The sequence below is a fragment of the Lagopus muta genome, chromosome 10 (assembly GCF_023343835.1).
Source record: "Lagopus muta isolate bLagMut1 chromosome 10, bLagMut1 primary, whole genome shotgun sequence".
NCBI classification, from domain to species: domain Eukaryota; kingdom Metazoa; phylum Chordata; class Aves; order Galliformes; family Phasianidae; genus Lagopus; species Lagopus muta.
In genome coordinates, this window is record NC_064442.1 from 19518108 (window position 1) to 19532983 (window position 14876).

Sequence of the window (14876 nt, forward strand, 5' to 3'; positions counted from 1 at the left end):
TGAGGAAGGTGTGACTCCCAGCTATGGCATACAACTGCCTGTGCAGGAAGCATGGGGGAGTCAGAGTCTCCTATCACTTGCTCTGGGAAGGTTTGTAGTCTTGGTTGTGACACTGGAGGACAGTATGCGCAGAGAGCTGTCAGCTGGAGGGGAGCTGGTGGGTGGGTGAGGAGGGGAGGAGCTGTGTCTCCTGCAGTTTGTTGCAGGGAATGTGGCTTCTGGTTTTACTACAGAAAGCAGCACATCGTACACCAGAGTAGACAAGAGACTAAGCACAGGGGTGTCCTCAGTGCAGTCCTCCAGACGGCCCCACTTAGTTGAAGGTCTCTCCAAAATCCATCTTTGGGCTTTGTGGCTGTGGCCCTGCCTGCCTGCAGACTGTATGGTAATTCTGGCAGTTCTCACAGGCAGTTGCTGCTCCTGCTATCAGTGTTGTGATAATTGTCCCCGCGGGGCTGGTCCTGCTCAGGGCCATTAGCAGCAAGATCCTTTCATCAGAATATGTCTCATTCCTGTCTTGCCAACTACAGTAAATGTCTGTCTGTTACCGAGGCATGTAACGGCACTGATTTTCATACGCTTGCAGGATTCTTAGCATGTGGAATGTCCTCCCCCCAGCTCTGCCATCCATTCAGAAGTGCAGCTGCTATGCCTGCGGTCTCTGCCGTGTGGAGAGTGGAGCAGGTGATCCCTCCCTGATGGCAGAGGCGATGCTGATTTCCATTTAGATAGAAGAATTTCAATCTCAGCTTGATGTCTCCTTGCAACTCAAGACCCAAATTTTCAATTTGCTTTATTGTGTGAAGCCAGATGCTCTCTGCTGGCTTGGGAACTGAGACACGCTTAAGGTGCTGTGCCCTAGCACAAGAGGACAGTCAGCAACTGTTTATCCATTTTTAGCTCCCCAGGCAGCTTGCACATGTGGCTGCATGGCTCCTGCCACACACTGACACCCGCTGCCCCGCCTAGGGCCCAAAGCACCTTCCCTACCTATCAGCCCCCTGATCTCACCCTTGCCCAGAGTCAGGGTGGAGTGTCACAGCCTCATGGGGTACGTCTGCAGGCACTGCATTGAAGTCTTGGGGCAGGTGCTCAGCAGCAATGGAGGATGCCTTCAGGAAGGCTTTTGGTGACCAGTGGCTCATTGTCCGGGTGGAGATTGGTGACAAATGGTGTCCCTCAGCAGTCAGTCCTGGGACCAATGCTCTTTAGTATCTTCCTCAATGACACTGACAAGCAGGATTGAGTGCACCCTCATCAGTTTGTGGATAACACCAAGATGTGTGGTGTGGTGACAGGCCCAAGGGGTGGGATAACAACCAGAGAGACCCAGAAAGGCTGAACAGTGGGCACAAGAGAACCTCGTGGAGTTCAACAAAGCCAAGTGCAAGGTCTGCACCTGAGTCAAGGTAACCCCCATCACCAATACAAACTGGGGAATGGAAGGATTGAGAGCAGCCCTGCCAAAAAGGCTGCTGGACATGAGCCAGCACTGTGCCCTCACAGCCCAGAAAGCCAACATATCCTGGGCTGCATCAAAAGAAATGTGGCCAGCAGAGTGAGGGGGGGATCTGTCCCTCTGCTCTGCGCTGTGAGATCTCACCTGGAGTGCTGCATCCAGATGGGGAGACCTCAGCACAGGAGAAACGTGGAGCTGTTGGAGCGCATCCAGAGGAGGGCCACAAAAACGATTCCAGGGATGGAACACCTTCATATGAGGACAGGCTGAGAGCTGGGACTGCGCAGCCCAGACAGCAGAAAGCTCCAGGGAGTCCTGAGAGCGGCCTGTTGCTAAAGTGACTAAAGGGTAAAGGTAAGAAAAGGGTAAAGAAAAAGGCTAAAGGTAAGAAGGGAGGAGACAGACTGTTTATCAGGGTCTGTTGTGACAGGATGAGTGGAATTGGTTTCAAAGTAGGAGTGGGCAGATTGAGGTTGGATATAAGAAGTTTTTGACCCTAAGGGCAGCGGGGCAGTGGCACAGGGTGCCCAGAGAGGCGGTGGTGCCCCGTCCCTGCAGACACTCAGCGCCAGGCTGGGGCCGCTGAGCGTCTGATGTGCTGTGGGAGCCCCGGTGCACTGCAGGGAGTTGGACCAGATGACGTTTAAAGGTCCCTTCCAACTCAAACGATCCTGTGATTCTACGGTTTTGTTAAAAGTGCTGCTCATGAGCAAGGCGGTACCTGCCCCCCAGGGAAGGCAAAGTCCAGGGGAAGACGGCATGCAAGCTCAGAGCCCGCTGCAAGGGAGACCAAAGGGAATTCCAGAGAAACCGTCCAGTTCTGCACGAACAGGGAACGAAGGAAACGGTGCGCAAACCGCCTGCGGGAGCCCACAGGTAACCGTGGGCTGAGGCGCGGCTGCCGCCTGCCGGCTGCGGGAGGAACGGGCAGGGCCGGGGCCAGGCGGTGAGGGGGCGAGGCTTCGCCGTGAGGGGCGGGGCCAGGCGGCGAGGGGCGGGGCCTCGGGATCCGGCGCGCGGGTCGGGCGGCGGCGCGGGGCGGCCATGTCGGGTGCGGCGCCGGGGAAGGCGGCGGTGTCGGCGGCGGTGTCGGCGTCCGCTCGGCCGCGGCGGAAGGTGCTGAGCGCGGAGGAGGCGGAGCTGTTCGAGCTGGCTCAGGCGGCGGGCAGCGGGCTGGACCCGGAGGTGTTCAAGTGAGCGGCGGCGCGGGGCCGGGGCGGGGAGCGAACGAGCCTCCCGGCCCCGCGCTGATCCCGCCCCGCCCGCCCGCAGGGTGCTGCTGGACCTGCTGCGCATGAACGTGGCGCCGCTCGCGGTCTTCCAGGTGCTGAAGTCCATGTGCGCGGGGCAGCGGCTGCCGGCGGGCCCCGAGAGCGCCCCCCCCGCCGCGCCGCCCGCCGACAGCCGAGGTAGGGGCCGAGCGGCGGGCCCTCCCCTCTCCGCGTCTCCCCCGGAGCTCCCCGAGGACGCGCCCGCCTTCTCCTCCGCCCTGCGGCCTCCGCGCTTCGCCCGCCCGTCGCCCCGCTGCCTCTCGGCGCCGCCCGCCGCCCGCCCCGCCCCGGGGCCGCCCCTGGGCGCTCCGGCTGCCGCTCCGCAGGGCCGTGGGTTCGGGGCCGCGCGGCGGGGGCTGCGGCTGCCGGCCCGGGGGGCGGCCCCCAGGGAGGCGGCCCCAAGGGGGGCGCGGGGCGCCCGCTCCGTGTGAGACGGCGGTGCTGCGGCTCCTCGGGCTGCGCCCGGACCCGCCGTGCCGGAGCCCTCGCTTCCTTTGTGCTTAAAGGCGTGGCACGGAGGGGCGCGGGCCGGGCCGGCGGGTCGCGAGGCCGAGAAGCGGCGTGAGCGCCGGCAGCGGGTGCGCTTCGCTGCTCGGCGCTGCGGGGCGCGCTCGGGTGCTCGGCTGCGCAGACGGAGGAGGCCGAGCTGGATGCTGTCCTCGCGTCCCCTTCTCCATCGCTCTCGGTGTTTCTAAGCGAGGACTGCTGTGCGCGGCGTGCGCCCCGCGGATGGGCTCCTCCCTCTTGCTGGAGGAGATGCTCTCGGTTGCGGGCTGCTTGGTGAGAGGACGCTTACAGTAAAGAGCCTCGCGTGTAGCCTCACGTGACTTTAATATGCGCAGGGATAAAAGAAAACGACTTGAGCAGGGTGAGGGAGGTTCGGCACTCGGACGTTCTTCTCGCGCCGGGCCGCTGCTGCGAGCTGCTTCAGGATAGCGCTAGGCCAGCTCAGGTCTGCAGGCTGAACGGTCCCTTTTTGTGAACAGCATTACTTCCTCGAGAGGAAAAGCCAAAAACCCTATGGACAAACTTGGTCTGCCCTTATCACTTGCCTCCCATCAGCCTGAGGGGCTGAAATGCGTTGAAGAGATGGCAAACTTCCAGGGATTAGTATCGGTCTTGGGGCCTTCAGTCAGTTTCCTCTCCATTGCTGCAGGAGCATCTCCTGTCCAGACACTGTCTGGCTCTGCCTGCATCTCTGTGTCTCTGCTACCGGCCTTCCAGGCTTGTGTTTTTCCTTAAAACCAACGCATTGGTATCCTTGAGTATGTTGTACTGAGCTGGTGAAGTGCAGGGGAAGCTCAGGGAAAGCTGGCACTGGCTCGGTGGCACTTGTGGGAAATACAGTGTTAAATTGGTCTTCTGTGTGTCTCACTGCTGCTTTATTTCACATTTCTGCATTATTTCATGAGGCTGGAACATGCCTGCAGGGCTAGTTGATGCACTGTGCCACTGGATCACACACAGCTTACTAAGACAGGAGGATTGTGCCCTTCAAACCACTGTTTTAGTGTTTTGTCCTGTATCTGCAGAGAAAGCTTTTCTGAAGCTGGCACTGAACTGGTGCTCAGTGCTCCTGGCAGAGGGATGCTGTGGTCGCCTGTCTCACCACAAATGCTGGTGGATGTTTGTGCTGCTTTGCTGGAAGGCTTGGTCTTTCCAGCTGCATCTGGTTTTTAGGTGTTTTTTTTTGTTTTTTTTTTTTGTTTTTTAATTTTCTGAGAGCTTTTGGTGCATCAGGTCTCAGAGCAGTAGCTAACCTTGAATGAGAACTCTGGTTTCTGTCAGCCCAAGCAAGTTTGCCATCAGCCAGACTTGCTGACGATGAACAGCAGCTAATTCCTCTGTGACTAGAATCACCACTGACAGGCTAGCCCTCAGAACATTCTTTGGGCAAAACTTGTCATGGCAGTGTCTTGTCACAAGCACCCTTACTTCTGTGACTATAAAATCTCCTTAACATCAAGAAAAGTGGATGTATTTGTTTTTTTGTTTTTATTTTCCCCCCCTCAAGACCTCCTTCTGAGGATGTATTTCTGCAGCCTCTCAGGTGGGAGACATCTGTCCTTGCTTTGACTCAGCTGCAGAGGGGCTGCCTTAGTTCAGTGCTCAGCCTGACTTCAGATGGTCATCAAATACATTTGCACTTCTGTACAACTTGTGTCAGACACCACAGGTGATGTCCACACTTGGAGCGATGTGCCTGTAGTGTCAGAGGAAGATGTTTAGTACTTCTGGTTGAAGGTCATGGAAACAGACTTCCAGAGAAGGGTGTTGGTTTGTGAGAACTGGTGATGGTGTAACACAACCAGGCCACTGGTGCCAGTGTGTCTTTTACTGCATCTTAGATCAAAGGAGGATGTGAGTTATCTGCCTGTTGAGCAGGAGCTTTACTGGAGCCCTGAGGAAAAGTGGTGTTGACGTAAAGATCCCGTTAAAATGAACAAATCTTCAGCAGACTAATTCTCTCTCCTTAAACTGGGGAAGCAACTAGTTAGCTCAAACTGAAGAGGAGGAGGAATCGGGCTTCCTTGTTCCGTAAGCTTTCTGGTTCTGGGCACAGTCCACCGTCAGTGGCCCAGTTCAGGAGTTTGGGGTAAGTGCTAACAGGGTGACTGGGGGTATCCTCTGTGCCGGGTCTGTTCTGCAGGAGTGTTTGGTTTGCCTTGCCTCCTTTCCCTTTAGGAACTGCTGCGGGGAAAGGGAACCAAAGCTGTATCTGCTGCGTGCCCTGCCAGCTCCTGTTGGAAGATGCTCCTTCTATTTAAGAAGAGGATGGTGTGGCTTCTGCACAGGACAAGGCACTGGGAAATGGGAGATGCCCACTGCTTAGCTGGGACTTGTCTGCTGACCAAGCCAGAGCTCCTTGTGCTGATACAGAATGCAGTGATTGTCCTCTATAAGCTTGCCAAGCTGCTTCGCACGGTGTTCTTCGGTGCTGCCTGTCTGCCCTTTCTCCTGTGCTTCCTCCTCTGTCAGAAGGCAGACACGTGGCTGCAGTAATCCAGGTCTTGCTATGCATCAGCTGAGGCTGCTCTGTTCAAGTTTTATCAGGGGCAGTGATGTACCGGCGTAGGCTTCTCAGCTCATCGTGATGAAGGGAGGTTTCTTAAAGCAGGTCAAGATTGTTTTGCTGATCATTGTGACTGGTGTAGTGGTGAAAAGATGCATCGCCCTTGTAGTAGTTATTTCAGCTTTCTTGCAGCTAAAGCTCTTAAGCAGCAGGGAATCTCATACTTTGTATTGTGTTTTCCCATAGAATATAACCACTTTAAACTGTGATGTTCTGCTTGGAGTTGTTCACTGGTAACAATTCATAGCTGTCTCAAAATAACTGTGAGTATTGGTGCATCTGTCTGGCGTGTTTAGCTAGGTACAGCCTCGTGCAAGCTGCATTCAGAGCTTTGTCACAGTAACTGATTTGGTGCTTATTTTAAAGGGGAAGGATGTGCTTTGGGCAATTTCTTCCTGTTGTGCAGGGGAGATGTGTGCATACCCATTAGGACAGTAGTGTTGGTTTTAATCTAGATGAGGTGTGTGTATAATTTACTATTTAGTTAAATATGGTTTTTCTTATATTGTTTCCATGGTAGCTTTTCCCATCATGCCACCTTGTCCTCAAGCTGCCAGTGGTTTTCTATCTCTATTGACAAGCATTTGTCGATGCCCTGCTCTTTTATTTCTTTTCCCTAGACTCATTAATATTTTTTGATGGCCCTCTCAGTCTTTTCATCTATTTTTCCACATTTTCCTACTTTTCAGCCCAAGTGTATTTTATAAAGTGGCTTTCCAAGGCCTTGCCCAACTCATTTTTAATACCAAATGAGCTGTTAACATGAGATTTTTTTTTTTTTTAATTTTTTTTTTTTTTTTTTTTTTTTTTTTTGTCTCAAGGCTTCTGGATCTTTTTCAAGCTGTGGTCAGTGTTTTAGAATGACCACTGTTGTTGCAAGGACCCCCAGTGATAGTTACCACTCCTGGATGCTGCTGGCTGGCTCAGCTGTCTTCTTTGGAGCCCTTTTATACCCACCTTCTGCTTACTCAGCCTTGTATTGTCCCAGAGTTCATCTGGATACTAGATTTGTAATGCAAGCTTCTTTGTTAAGGAGAGAAAGTTGTCATCAAGGTTAATGCTGTGTGCAACTTGAATACGGTGGAGGGAATCCCTTCAGAGGTATTAAGGATTTGTCTTAATCTCAATGGTGCTGTCAGTGTGAACAAGTTGCAAAGAGAATTGGCCTTCTCTGGCCGGTGTAGGCATCTTTTCTTTTCATGCACAGGATGTTTGCAGTCTCTCCTGGAGCTGCAAGGCGTTCTCTGAGCTGGATATTTGAGCCAACTCTTTGCTGTGCTGGGAGCTGTTTTGAACATTGTATGGGGATCACTTTCAGTGTGTCTTTTTGAGAGTTATTAAGCTTTCATGTATCTATCTATATATATATATATTCTTTCTCTGTGAGGTAAGAATTGACAGTGAAATGGGATTTAGAGGAATACTCCAAATGCCAGACTTGTAATTTGTGGCTTTGGCAAAATAACGAGGTGGAGGTTCATTATGAACAGCAATTAATTCATTCACTTTCTCTCCCCTCGACCAACCTAAAACCACCCAGAAAGTCTTGCTGGTAGACTGAATAGAGCTCTGTGAAAGGTATGGAACGTCTTCTCCATCTCTTCTGTGATTTGCACACAAGAGAAGTGGAGGAAATGAGATTCACATGTGTGATAATGAAAGCCAGCAAAGCAACCTTCTTAGAGAAGCAGAAGGAAATGGTTTTGAACAGGCTACTGTTCAGTAGGAAATGCCGTGAAATCCTATTCTTTGAAAGTTATTGAACAGGATTTGGCACTTGGTGTGTTAATTTAAGCTTGCAGTTGTAGTGCTGCCTAATAATCCAGCTGAATACTGGCTTGAGGTTGTAGGTGTTATTCAGGTCTTTTGTGGCCTATGTAGGTCTCAGCCTTGTGTTTCCTCTCTGACTTCTCTTCAGATGTGTGTGTGTGCAAGAGAAGGCACATGTTTAAATAATGACCCACTGCTCCATTTAGCTTCATGCATGCTGTCGTAGCAAACTCCTTTAGCAGGTGCATTTGAAAACTTATTTATTTTTCCTCTTCCTTGGTTTCAAGACTGTTCCAGTGGATTATTTGAAACATACTCTGCCAATCGTGCTTGTGTCTTTGCAGGGAGGCTACTTTAACAGGGTGTCTTGGCTCTGGGGTAAGCCCTGCGTGCCATGTTTGTATGAGCTGTTAGGAATATTTCAGCAGCTTTGGAGACCTGGAGAGATTGAGAATGAGGAGCCGTAGCTATATACTGGGATTGGTTTGAAGAAAGAGGACTATAAGAGAAAATAAGTCTCATTGCAGTGCTCACCTCCGATGGGTGGGCAAAAGTTGAGTCCTGGTAATCCCATTGTGATTGCAAGAAGGAGAGACTTCCACTCTTATAAGCTGATTTTTCATCCATACTTAATTTTCTAGGAAGGCCAGCTTACTTGCTGGGTCCCTACTGCAAGACAATAAAAGGAGCAGAATTTTGAGGAGTTTAAAGCCCATGCACAGTTTGCTCTGACCTTTTTGAATGGGAGAGAGCTGGCACTGAGCTAAATGGGGCACACATGTCTGCTCTCCTCATACTGTGTCAGGTTCTTGAGAAGGTGCAAATACAGCTGCTTTTTTGGGGGGATTGTATTTGTGCAGATATGGCCTCAAATGAGAGGCAAGTCAGACATGACATGCGTTCGTTATTTGGGCTACAGTTGTTGCGGGACAGCGAGGCACATCCAGGATAAGGGCATCTTGTGTCAGCAGGCTGACTATCAGTGGAATCCTTTCGCTAGTCTGTCGTACTTGAGTTGCAGAGCTTTTGGTAGTAAACTTCTGTGTTTTGCAGTCAGGAGCCCTGATATCACCATAGTGTTGTAACTGGCAGGTTCACCGGCCATGCCTGTCATTGCATGCTTTATGGGCTACTTTGGTTCGGTGCACAGCTCTAGAGATGATGCTTCCAAAAATACGGCTGGTTCTTATGCTGTTGAAGTAACTGTTTTGTTTTGTTGTGATTTGAAGGCTAAGAGGGTGGAAGTCAGTGTGTGTTTTGTCTGAGAATAGCTTTCTTTCACAAAGAGGTTCTTTCTCCCCAGGTTTTTTCAGCTAGGTCAGAAGATCAAGGGCCTGGCTTCTGGTAGCACTTAATGCTGCAATTGCTTGTATGTGGATGTAGTTAGTTAGTCCACAGGTGCAGGCTGAGAACGTGCACTCTTTTTGCACGTAGGCATGTGAAGAAGGGGAGAGCCCTCACTTACATAGAGATGTGCTGGTCTGCTAACAGCATCATGGTGGGCTCCAATCCTTTGTGCCAGTTTTTCTCGTAAATACCATGAGGTCGTATATTGCCTTTGTGCAATTTGTTTATTTCCATTGATGGTACTCACATTACTCAAACTGCTGACGTGCTTACAAGCTTGAGCTATACAAAGAAAAAATGCAAGGCTGGTTGGCTGGCTTGGGCTGATAACTGCTGGTAGATCGTTAGTGTGACTTACAGTAAGAGACATTGTAGAACACCTGATTTGGCTGGGATAAGTGAATGTATTTCTTTTGCTACTCCAATCCATCAAATTTTACAGATAAGAAGGGGCCATACCCTTTGTTTGGAAGTTCTTAGTTGTCTTTCCTGTACTGTGAGGTGTTAGCTTGTGGTATTGATGTGAGTGTTGTTCTCAGTTACTCCAAACAGGTGGGGCAGTTGGGTAAGTAAAGCAGGTATACCTCTGGTCTGTGCTTTTTGGTAGCACAGGATGTTCCAGGATGATCCAGGTAGCCACAGAGAGTCCTGTGTGTGCAGAAGCTAGTGGCATTCTGGAAGTTGCTCTGATACAATGACTTAAATGTTGCTCTCCATTTTCATTACATGCATGTAACTGCACAGACTCAGAGGAAAACAGCTGATTGGATTCCTGTGTTGTTTCCTCCTTACTGTGTTCATGTTTAGTGATGCTTTTGGGAGCATACTGTCCTTAATAAAAGCTGTGCAGCTCTTGTAGCCCCTCTGCATTGTGTTTCTTTGGTCTTTTGTTTTTATCTTTCCTAATGCAAGTATTACTTCTCATCTGAAGTAATTCTCCCTGATGTCAGCAAACATCAGTGTTCCACACTTACCCCCTTGTGCTATTGGTTTGCAGCACACCTTTGGCTGTCAGTCTTTCCCCTCTTGCTGAATCTGGCAGGGTGGGCTGTGTGGCCGTTGCTTTCTTCAACTTTGACCTTTCTAGCCATTTGCTTCTCTCTTCTGTCACATTACGCTGCAGACAGAGATAGTTACTTGTGCCTATGGAATTGCAACTCTTATCTTCTGAACACAGTAAGAAAAGTTGAGAGTAGCTCATCGTAGAGGCATCTGGCTCCTGGAACTTGCAGACAGTGATAGGAAACCCAAACTTGTTCATCAAGTCACAAGTGATGTGAGCAGAAGGGTTTCTTGTCTCCGAATTTTGTGACTACAGGCTTCAGAAAGAGGTGGGCAGTGGCACATCGGTTCACTTATCCCAGACTTGAGGTGTTTGATGCTCTTCATGTCCTTGAATTGCTGTTTGCAGTGCTGGTCTTCCTATGCCAAATGAAAGCAAGTATTTAAAGAACAAAGTGGCAGGTTACTTTGTAGATTAAAACTTGAATTTCTAATGCTCCTACTGCAACTCATTTTGTTGTTGTGGCCCTGATTTCACAATTTTGCTTTCTATGTTGGGTGCTGAATACATCTGCAACATCTAATACATCTAATCTAATTAGCCTTTTGCATGATTACTTAAGGAATGCTTGCAGCTTAGATGCTGTAGCGTCAGCCCTGTGCGTCACCCATAATGTATGCATTTGTTCTTTCAGGGAGAAATAAAAGCAGTTCTGCTGTCAGTGGGACCCAGGTTCTCGTAGAAAGGAGCGGCCGGGAAGGATCTGCACAGAGGATGCCTCGGCAGCCAAGTGCAAGCCGGCTGCAGAAAGCAGGAGCTTCTGGAAAGAACAGTGGAGGCAACAGTAGCTAAGACCTTGGCAACGATGAATTTTGACGCTTGAAGATGTATATAAGCCATGCCTGTAAAATTGTTTATGTTGTATCTATTAAACTGGCAAACATTATTTGTAACTCATGGATTATGGCTGTTTTCTTTTTTTTATTCTTATTTCCAAAAAATTATGTTGTCAGTGCAGACTACTTGGTGTTCTGTGGAGGTTCCTGATATGAAGAAAGATGCTGGATGCTTAGAAGTACCTGAAACAGGGCTGAAGTTGCTGCAGAGTCATAGTAACTCATTTACAAACCAGTGCTTCTCACTGCCTCCTTCCTTAAGACTCAGTTTAATATATTCATTCTAGTTTTATGAGCTGAAAAAATCTGTTGCTGCATTAAGAGTGCTGTAGTGTCACAGTAGGTCATATTGTTAGAGAGCTTTGCAATGATGGTAGCTTGCACTGGAAACCTGACTGTCTGATGGGGCTATTGTCTGATGTCTGATGGGGCTATTTTCTTGCTCTGCAGCTGATGGTTACCTTGTCACTTCACTGTATGCTCAGGTGGGTTTTAGCATCTTACCCTGAAAACCACTTTGGCCCCTTGTGTGAGCATGATGGTACAGCAGTCCTAATTATGCTAATGTGATTACTCATTTATTGTTACAGAACTCATTGCCTAATGAGCCAGGTTAAAGAAGGGCTACACCAGATAAAGGAAGAGAAAAGCTTCATCACTTAGTGTAAGGTACATGCATGCAGTTAAAACAGCTAAGTGGACTTGTTAGTGTTCACTGTTGTCATTCATCACTTCACAGCATATCCAGACAGTGCCCTGCTGTGGCCTTGGTAACTCAGCAGCTGTTAATGAAATCCATTTCCCTATTCAGGATAGAGTGCCTCTGTTATTGGTGAGGGATAGGTAATGTTTCCGAGAGTCATGGAGGTTTCACAGACATTTTGGTCTGTCAGCCCTGCATAATTAAGGAATTTTGCTAGTGTTGGTATGAGTGTGAAATACTCTGTTGAAGAGCTGTGGGAATGAAAAGTCTGTCCATGGACATTGGGACTTTTCAGGGGGAGTTAGAAATGGGAGCAAAGTAGTCAGTAGCTGGCAGTAGTATACTTTGAAGGGCATCCAAGTGAGATAGCTTATGAGCTTTTTCATCGTTACAAGGTCTGGGATGTCCTGCTCTGATCTATGTGCAAGGAGGTGCACCTATTTCCACCCCTATGCCCCCAAGAAAAGCTGAAAAATCACGCTGCCTAAGAAAGGCAAATGTAATGGTTGTCCTAGTTGAATTTGCTGGTGGAAGAAGAGCAACTGTACTGCTGTTTTTTCCTTTGAAGGAACCCTGACTGATGCTTTTTGTCCCTAGAAGGTTGAGCAGACTGGAGATGTGACTCAAAAGAGTGCCTTCCAGCTCAAACAATTCTATGATCCTGAGAATAAATAGTACCTAACAACAGAGTTGGTTCTTGCTTGCATGTTCACTACCTCCTCTCTCTAGCTGGTTTAGTGTCTACATTTGTTCTGTTTACCCCTCTGCATCTCAAGATAAGTCCTATGTTGTACCTACCTACTGCTTTCAAGCTTTTGCAGTGTCTTCCACAGTCTGTGGATCGATGCTCTTCTTTTCCTGATTGCCTGTTTTCCTGAGAAGATTGTCCTGCTCTCTTTTCCCTATTAGCTTGCTGAATAATATCCTGTCCCTTCCAAATGTTTGCAGCAAGTGAGGCACCATCAGTCCCTGCTGTGGGGGAGGGATGGCTTGCCCTGTTTTCTAGAGGACAGTGCTGCTTGGTGGGGGCACAGGTCTGGGATGTTGTGGTGAGATTGTTAAAGGTTGTTTGACTCTTTTAAGTATTATTCCCTGTTATTTTTCCATACAAGTTCTGATGATGCTAGGAAGGTCAACCTGGAACCTATTGCACCTGAATATGGAGGTCTTGGATTGCTAGTCCAGGGCATGGGAGTGGTAGACAAGGCTGAGAAGCTAAGAAGTAGATGAAACATTGTTCATTTATTTTTCCACTGTGACAATCCTACTTAGCCTAACCTCTGAATGTTTGTTGATTGTACAGCAGCACAGCAAGGCCTAATCGGTCCTGGAGAGCATCAGTGACAAATTTCTGACCCACGTGGTACAGAAGAGCCCATGAGGTACTCTGCTGGACTTCCAACTAGTTGGCAGGCAAGAGCTCACTGGGAATAGGGAACTTAAAAGTGGCTTTGGCTGCAGTGGTCATAAGGTGGTGGAGTTCAAAGAGTCAACAGGGCAAAAAGCAAGATTGCAGTGGTAGGCTTTAGGAGAGCAAGCCTTGCAAATGGATCTCTGAAGAAACCCAAGAGCCTCATGGAAAAAGATCAAGGAGGGAAGAGGGACTCAAGAGATAAGGTTGATATTCAAAGTCGCTTCCAAGCTTGAGTGATCCTTTCCAATGACCTAGAGCTGCATCCCTCACCCTTGCCTTACAGCTCTTCCTCTCCCTCAAGCTGCATCTTGAGCCACGGTCCCATGTCCAACCTTTATTGCAACTGCATCCAATTTTTCTCCTAACTTCTCTTTCTCAGAGCCTAATTCTGGCTCTGCGGAGCCAGAACTTTAACTTCTCTTAAAGTTCTGGCTCTGCAGAACTTTAAGGGTATACAGGAGAGTGTCTGTTTTAAAGGTATTTGGTCATGGACATTTTTTAAATGTGAAAGGGAGGCACTGATGAGAGCCAAGTCTGGTCAGTCACACTGATTTATGAGAGCAGGCAAGGATGTAGGAATGCTTATTCCTGCCAGGTAATCTGATGGAGGATTTTTGAGGTGGGAAAAAATCACAAAAAGCAGAGCTCCCAGTCGCACTGATTGGTGAGCTGACAAGCTACAGGTATCGCTTCCAGGGAGGATAAACACTGCAACAGATGAGACTGTGAACCAAGGGGGCACAGACTGTAGGATGAAGAAGCTGTAGAGCTCTGCAAAGCCGTGGAGGTGTGCAGGGGAAAGGTGCAGAAGAAGGAACAGAGGATATTGGTAGAAAAGGATCAGTCTGAAGTATAATGTATTTAGTTAGTATGCTTAATCCTGAAGCTGGTGTGTGGGGTGTGCTAGGAGGGCCAGGACAACATGAGTGATGAAAAGTGTCTAGGACTAGTGCATGGACTAGCAAGGAGAGGGCAAGGAAGGCTGGGGATGGTAGTGACAGGAGCTAAGGCTGGTCTTTCTTGCCTGTTTCTCTCCCAGAACTGTGGCACTGAGGGAAGAAGGAGGACCAGGACTGTCCTTGTTGCAGAAATAAGGGGTGTTTTGGAGAAGCACAATCCTGAGGCTGCAAGGAGGCATGTTAATGGATGTCTGTGGTATAGGCTATGCAGATTTCCCCCCCCTCTCTTCCCCCCAATGGGAGCATTCCTTAGAACTGTGTGTGTGTATGGGAAGGTAAGAATCCCCTTGGAAGCATTCCCCTTAAGTGAGTTGCAGGCAGGTTCCCTTGCACAGAGCAGTGTTTGGTGACATGATTAAAGGCTCATCTCCAAGACTGAAGAGAAGTGGAGGAACAAGGATAAGCAAGTGGACACCAGGAATCATCACAGTGCCAGCAAACTGCCTAGTTGGATGTACTCGTGCCTGCCCCAGGGGCACCCGTCATGATGGTCAATGGAAGTGGCTCTTCAAATCATCTCTTGGACTGAGGAGGATCACTGCTGAGGGGTGGTGGTGTCCATTTTTCAACATCTTCATCAGCGACCTTGATGAGGGGATAGTGGCCACCCTCAGCAAGTTTGCTGATGATACCAAATTGGGAGGATTGGCTGACACGCCTGAAGGCAGTGCTGCCATTCAGCAAGACCTGGACAGGCTGGAGAGATGGGAAAAAAAAAAAAAACGGATGAGGTTTAACAAAAGCAAGTGTGGAGTCTTGCATCTGGGGAGGAATAATTGCATGCACCGGTACAGGTTGGGGGATGAGCTGCTGGAGGGGAGCTCTGCGGAGAGGGACCTGGGTGTCCTGGTGGACGACAGGTTGGCCATGAGCCAGCAGTGTGCTCTTGTGGCCAAAAGGCCAATGGCATCCTGGGGTGCATTAAAAAGAGCGTGGCCAGCAGGTCGAGGGAGGTGATCCTCCCCCTCTACTCTGCCCTGG

The 14876-nt window shown here is 49.4% G+C and overlaps 1 protein-coding gene across 1 annotated transcript; it reads left to right on the plus strand.

Annotated features, from left to right (window-relative positions):
• Positions 1-2479: 2479 nt before the first annotated feature.
• Positions 2480-10876, plus strand: LOC125698052 (mitotic-spindle organizing protein 2B-like). The gene is made up of 3 exons (XM_048955899.1): positions 2480-2652; positions 2732-2868; positions 10618-10876. Exons 1-3 carry the CDS (start codon positions 2504-2506, stop codon positions 10773-10775), a joined length of 444 nt encoding a protein of 147 aa, XP_048811856.1. The 5' UTR covers positions 2480-2503; the 3' UTR covers positions 10776-10876.
• The last annotated feature ends 4000 nt before the right edge of the window (positions 10877-14876 follow it).

Excerpts from the sequence above, each read along its gene's own strand:
- LOC125698052 (XM_048955899.1), top strand. The coding sequence starts at position 2,504 with ATGTCGGGTGCGGCGCCGGGGAAGGCGGCGGTGTCGGCGGCGGTGTCG. Across the intron at positions 2,653-2,731 it reads CTGGACCCGGAGGTGTTCAA|GGTGCTGCTGGACCTGCTGC; the intron begins GTGAGCGGCGGC and ends GCCCGCCCGCAG. Across the intron at positions 2,869-10,617 it reads GCCGCCCGCCGACAGCCGAG|GGAGAAATAAAAGCAGTTCT; the intron begins GTAGGGGCCGAG and ends TTGTTCTTTCAG.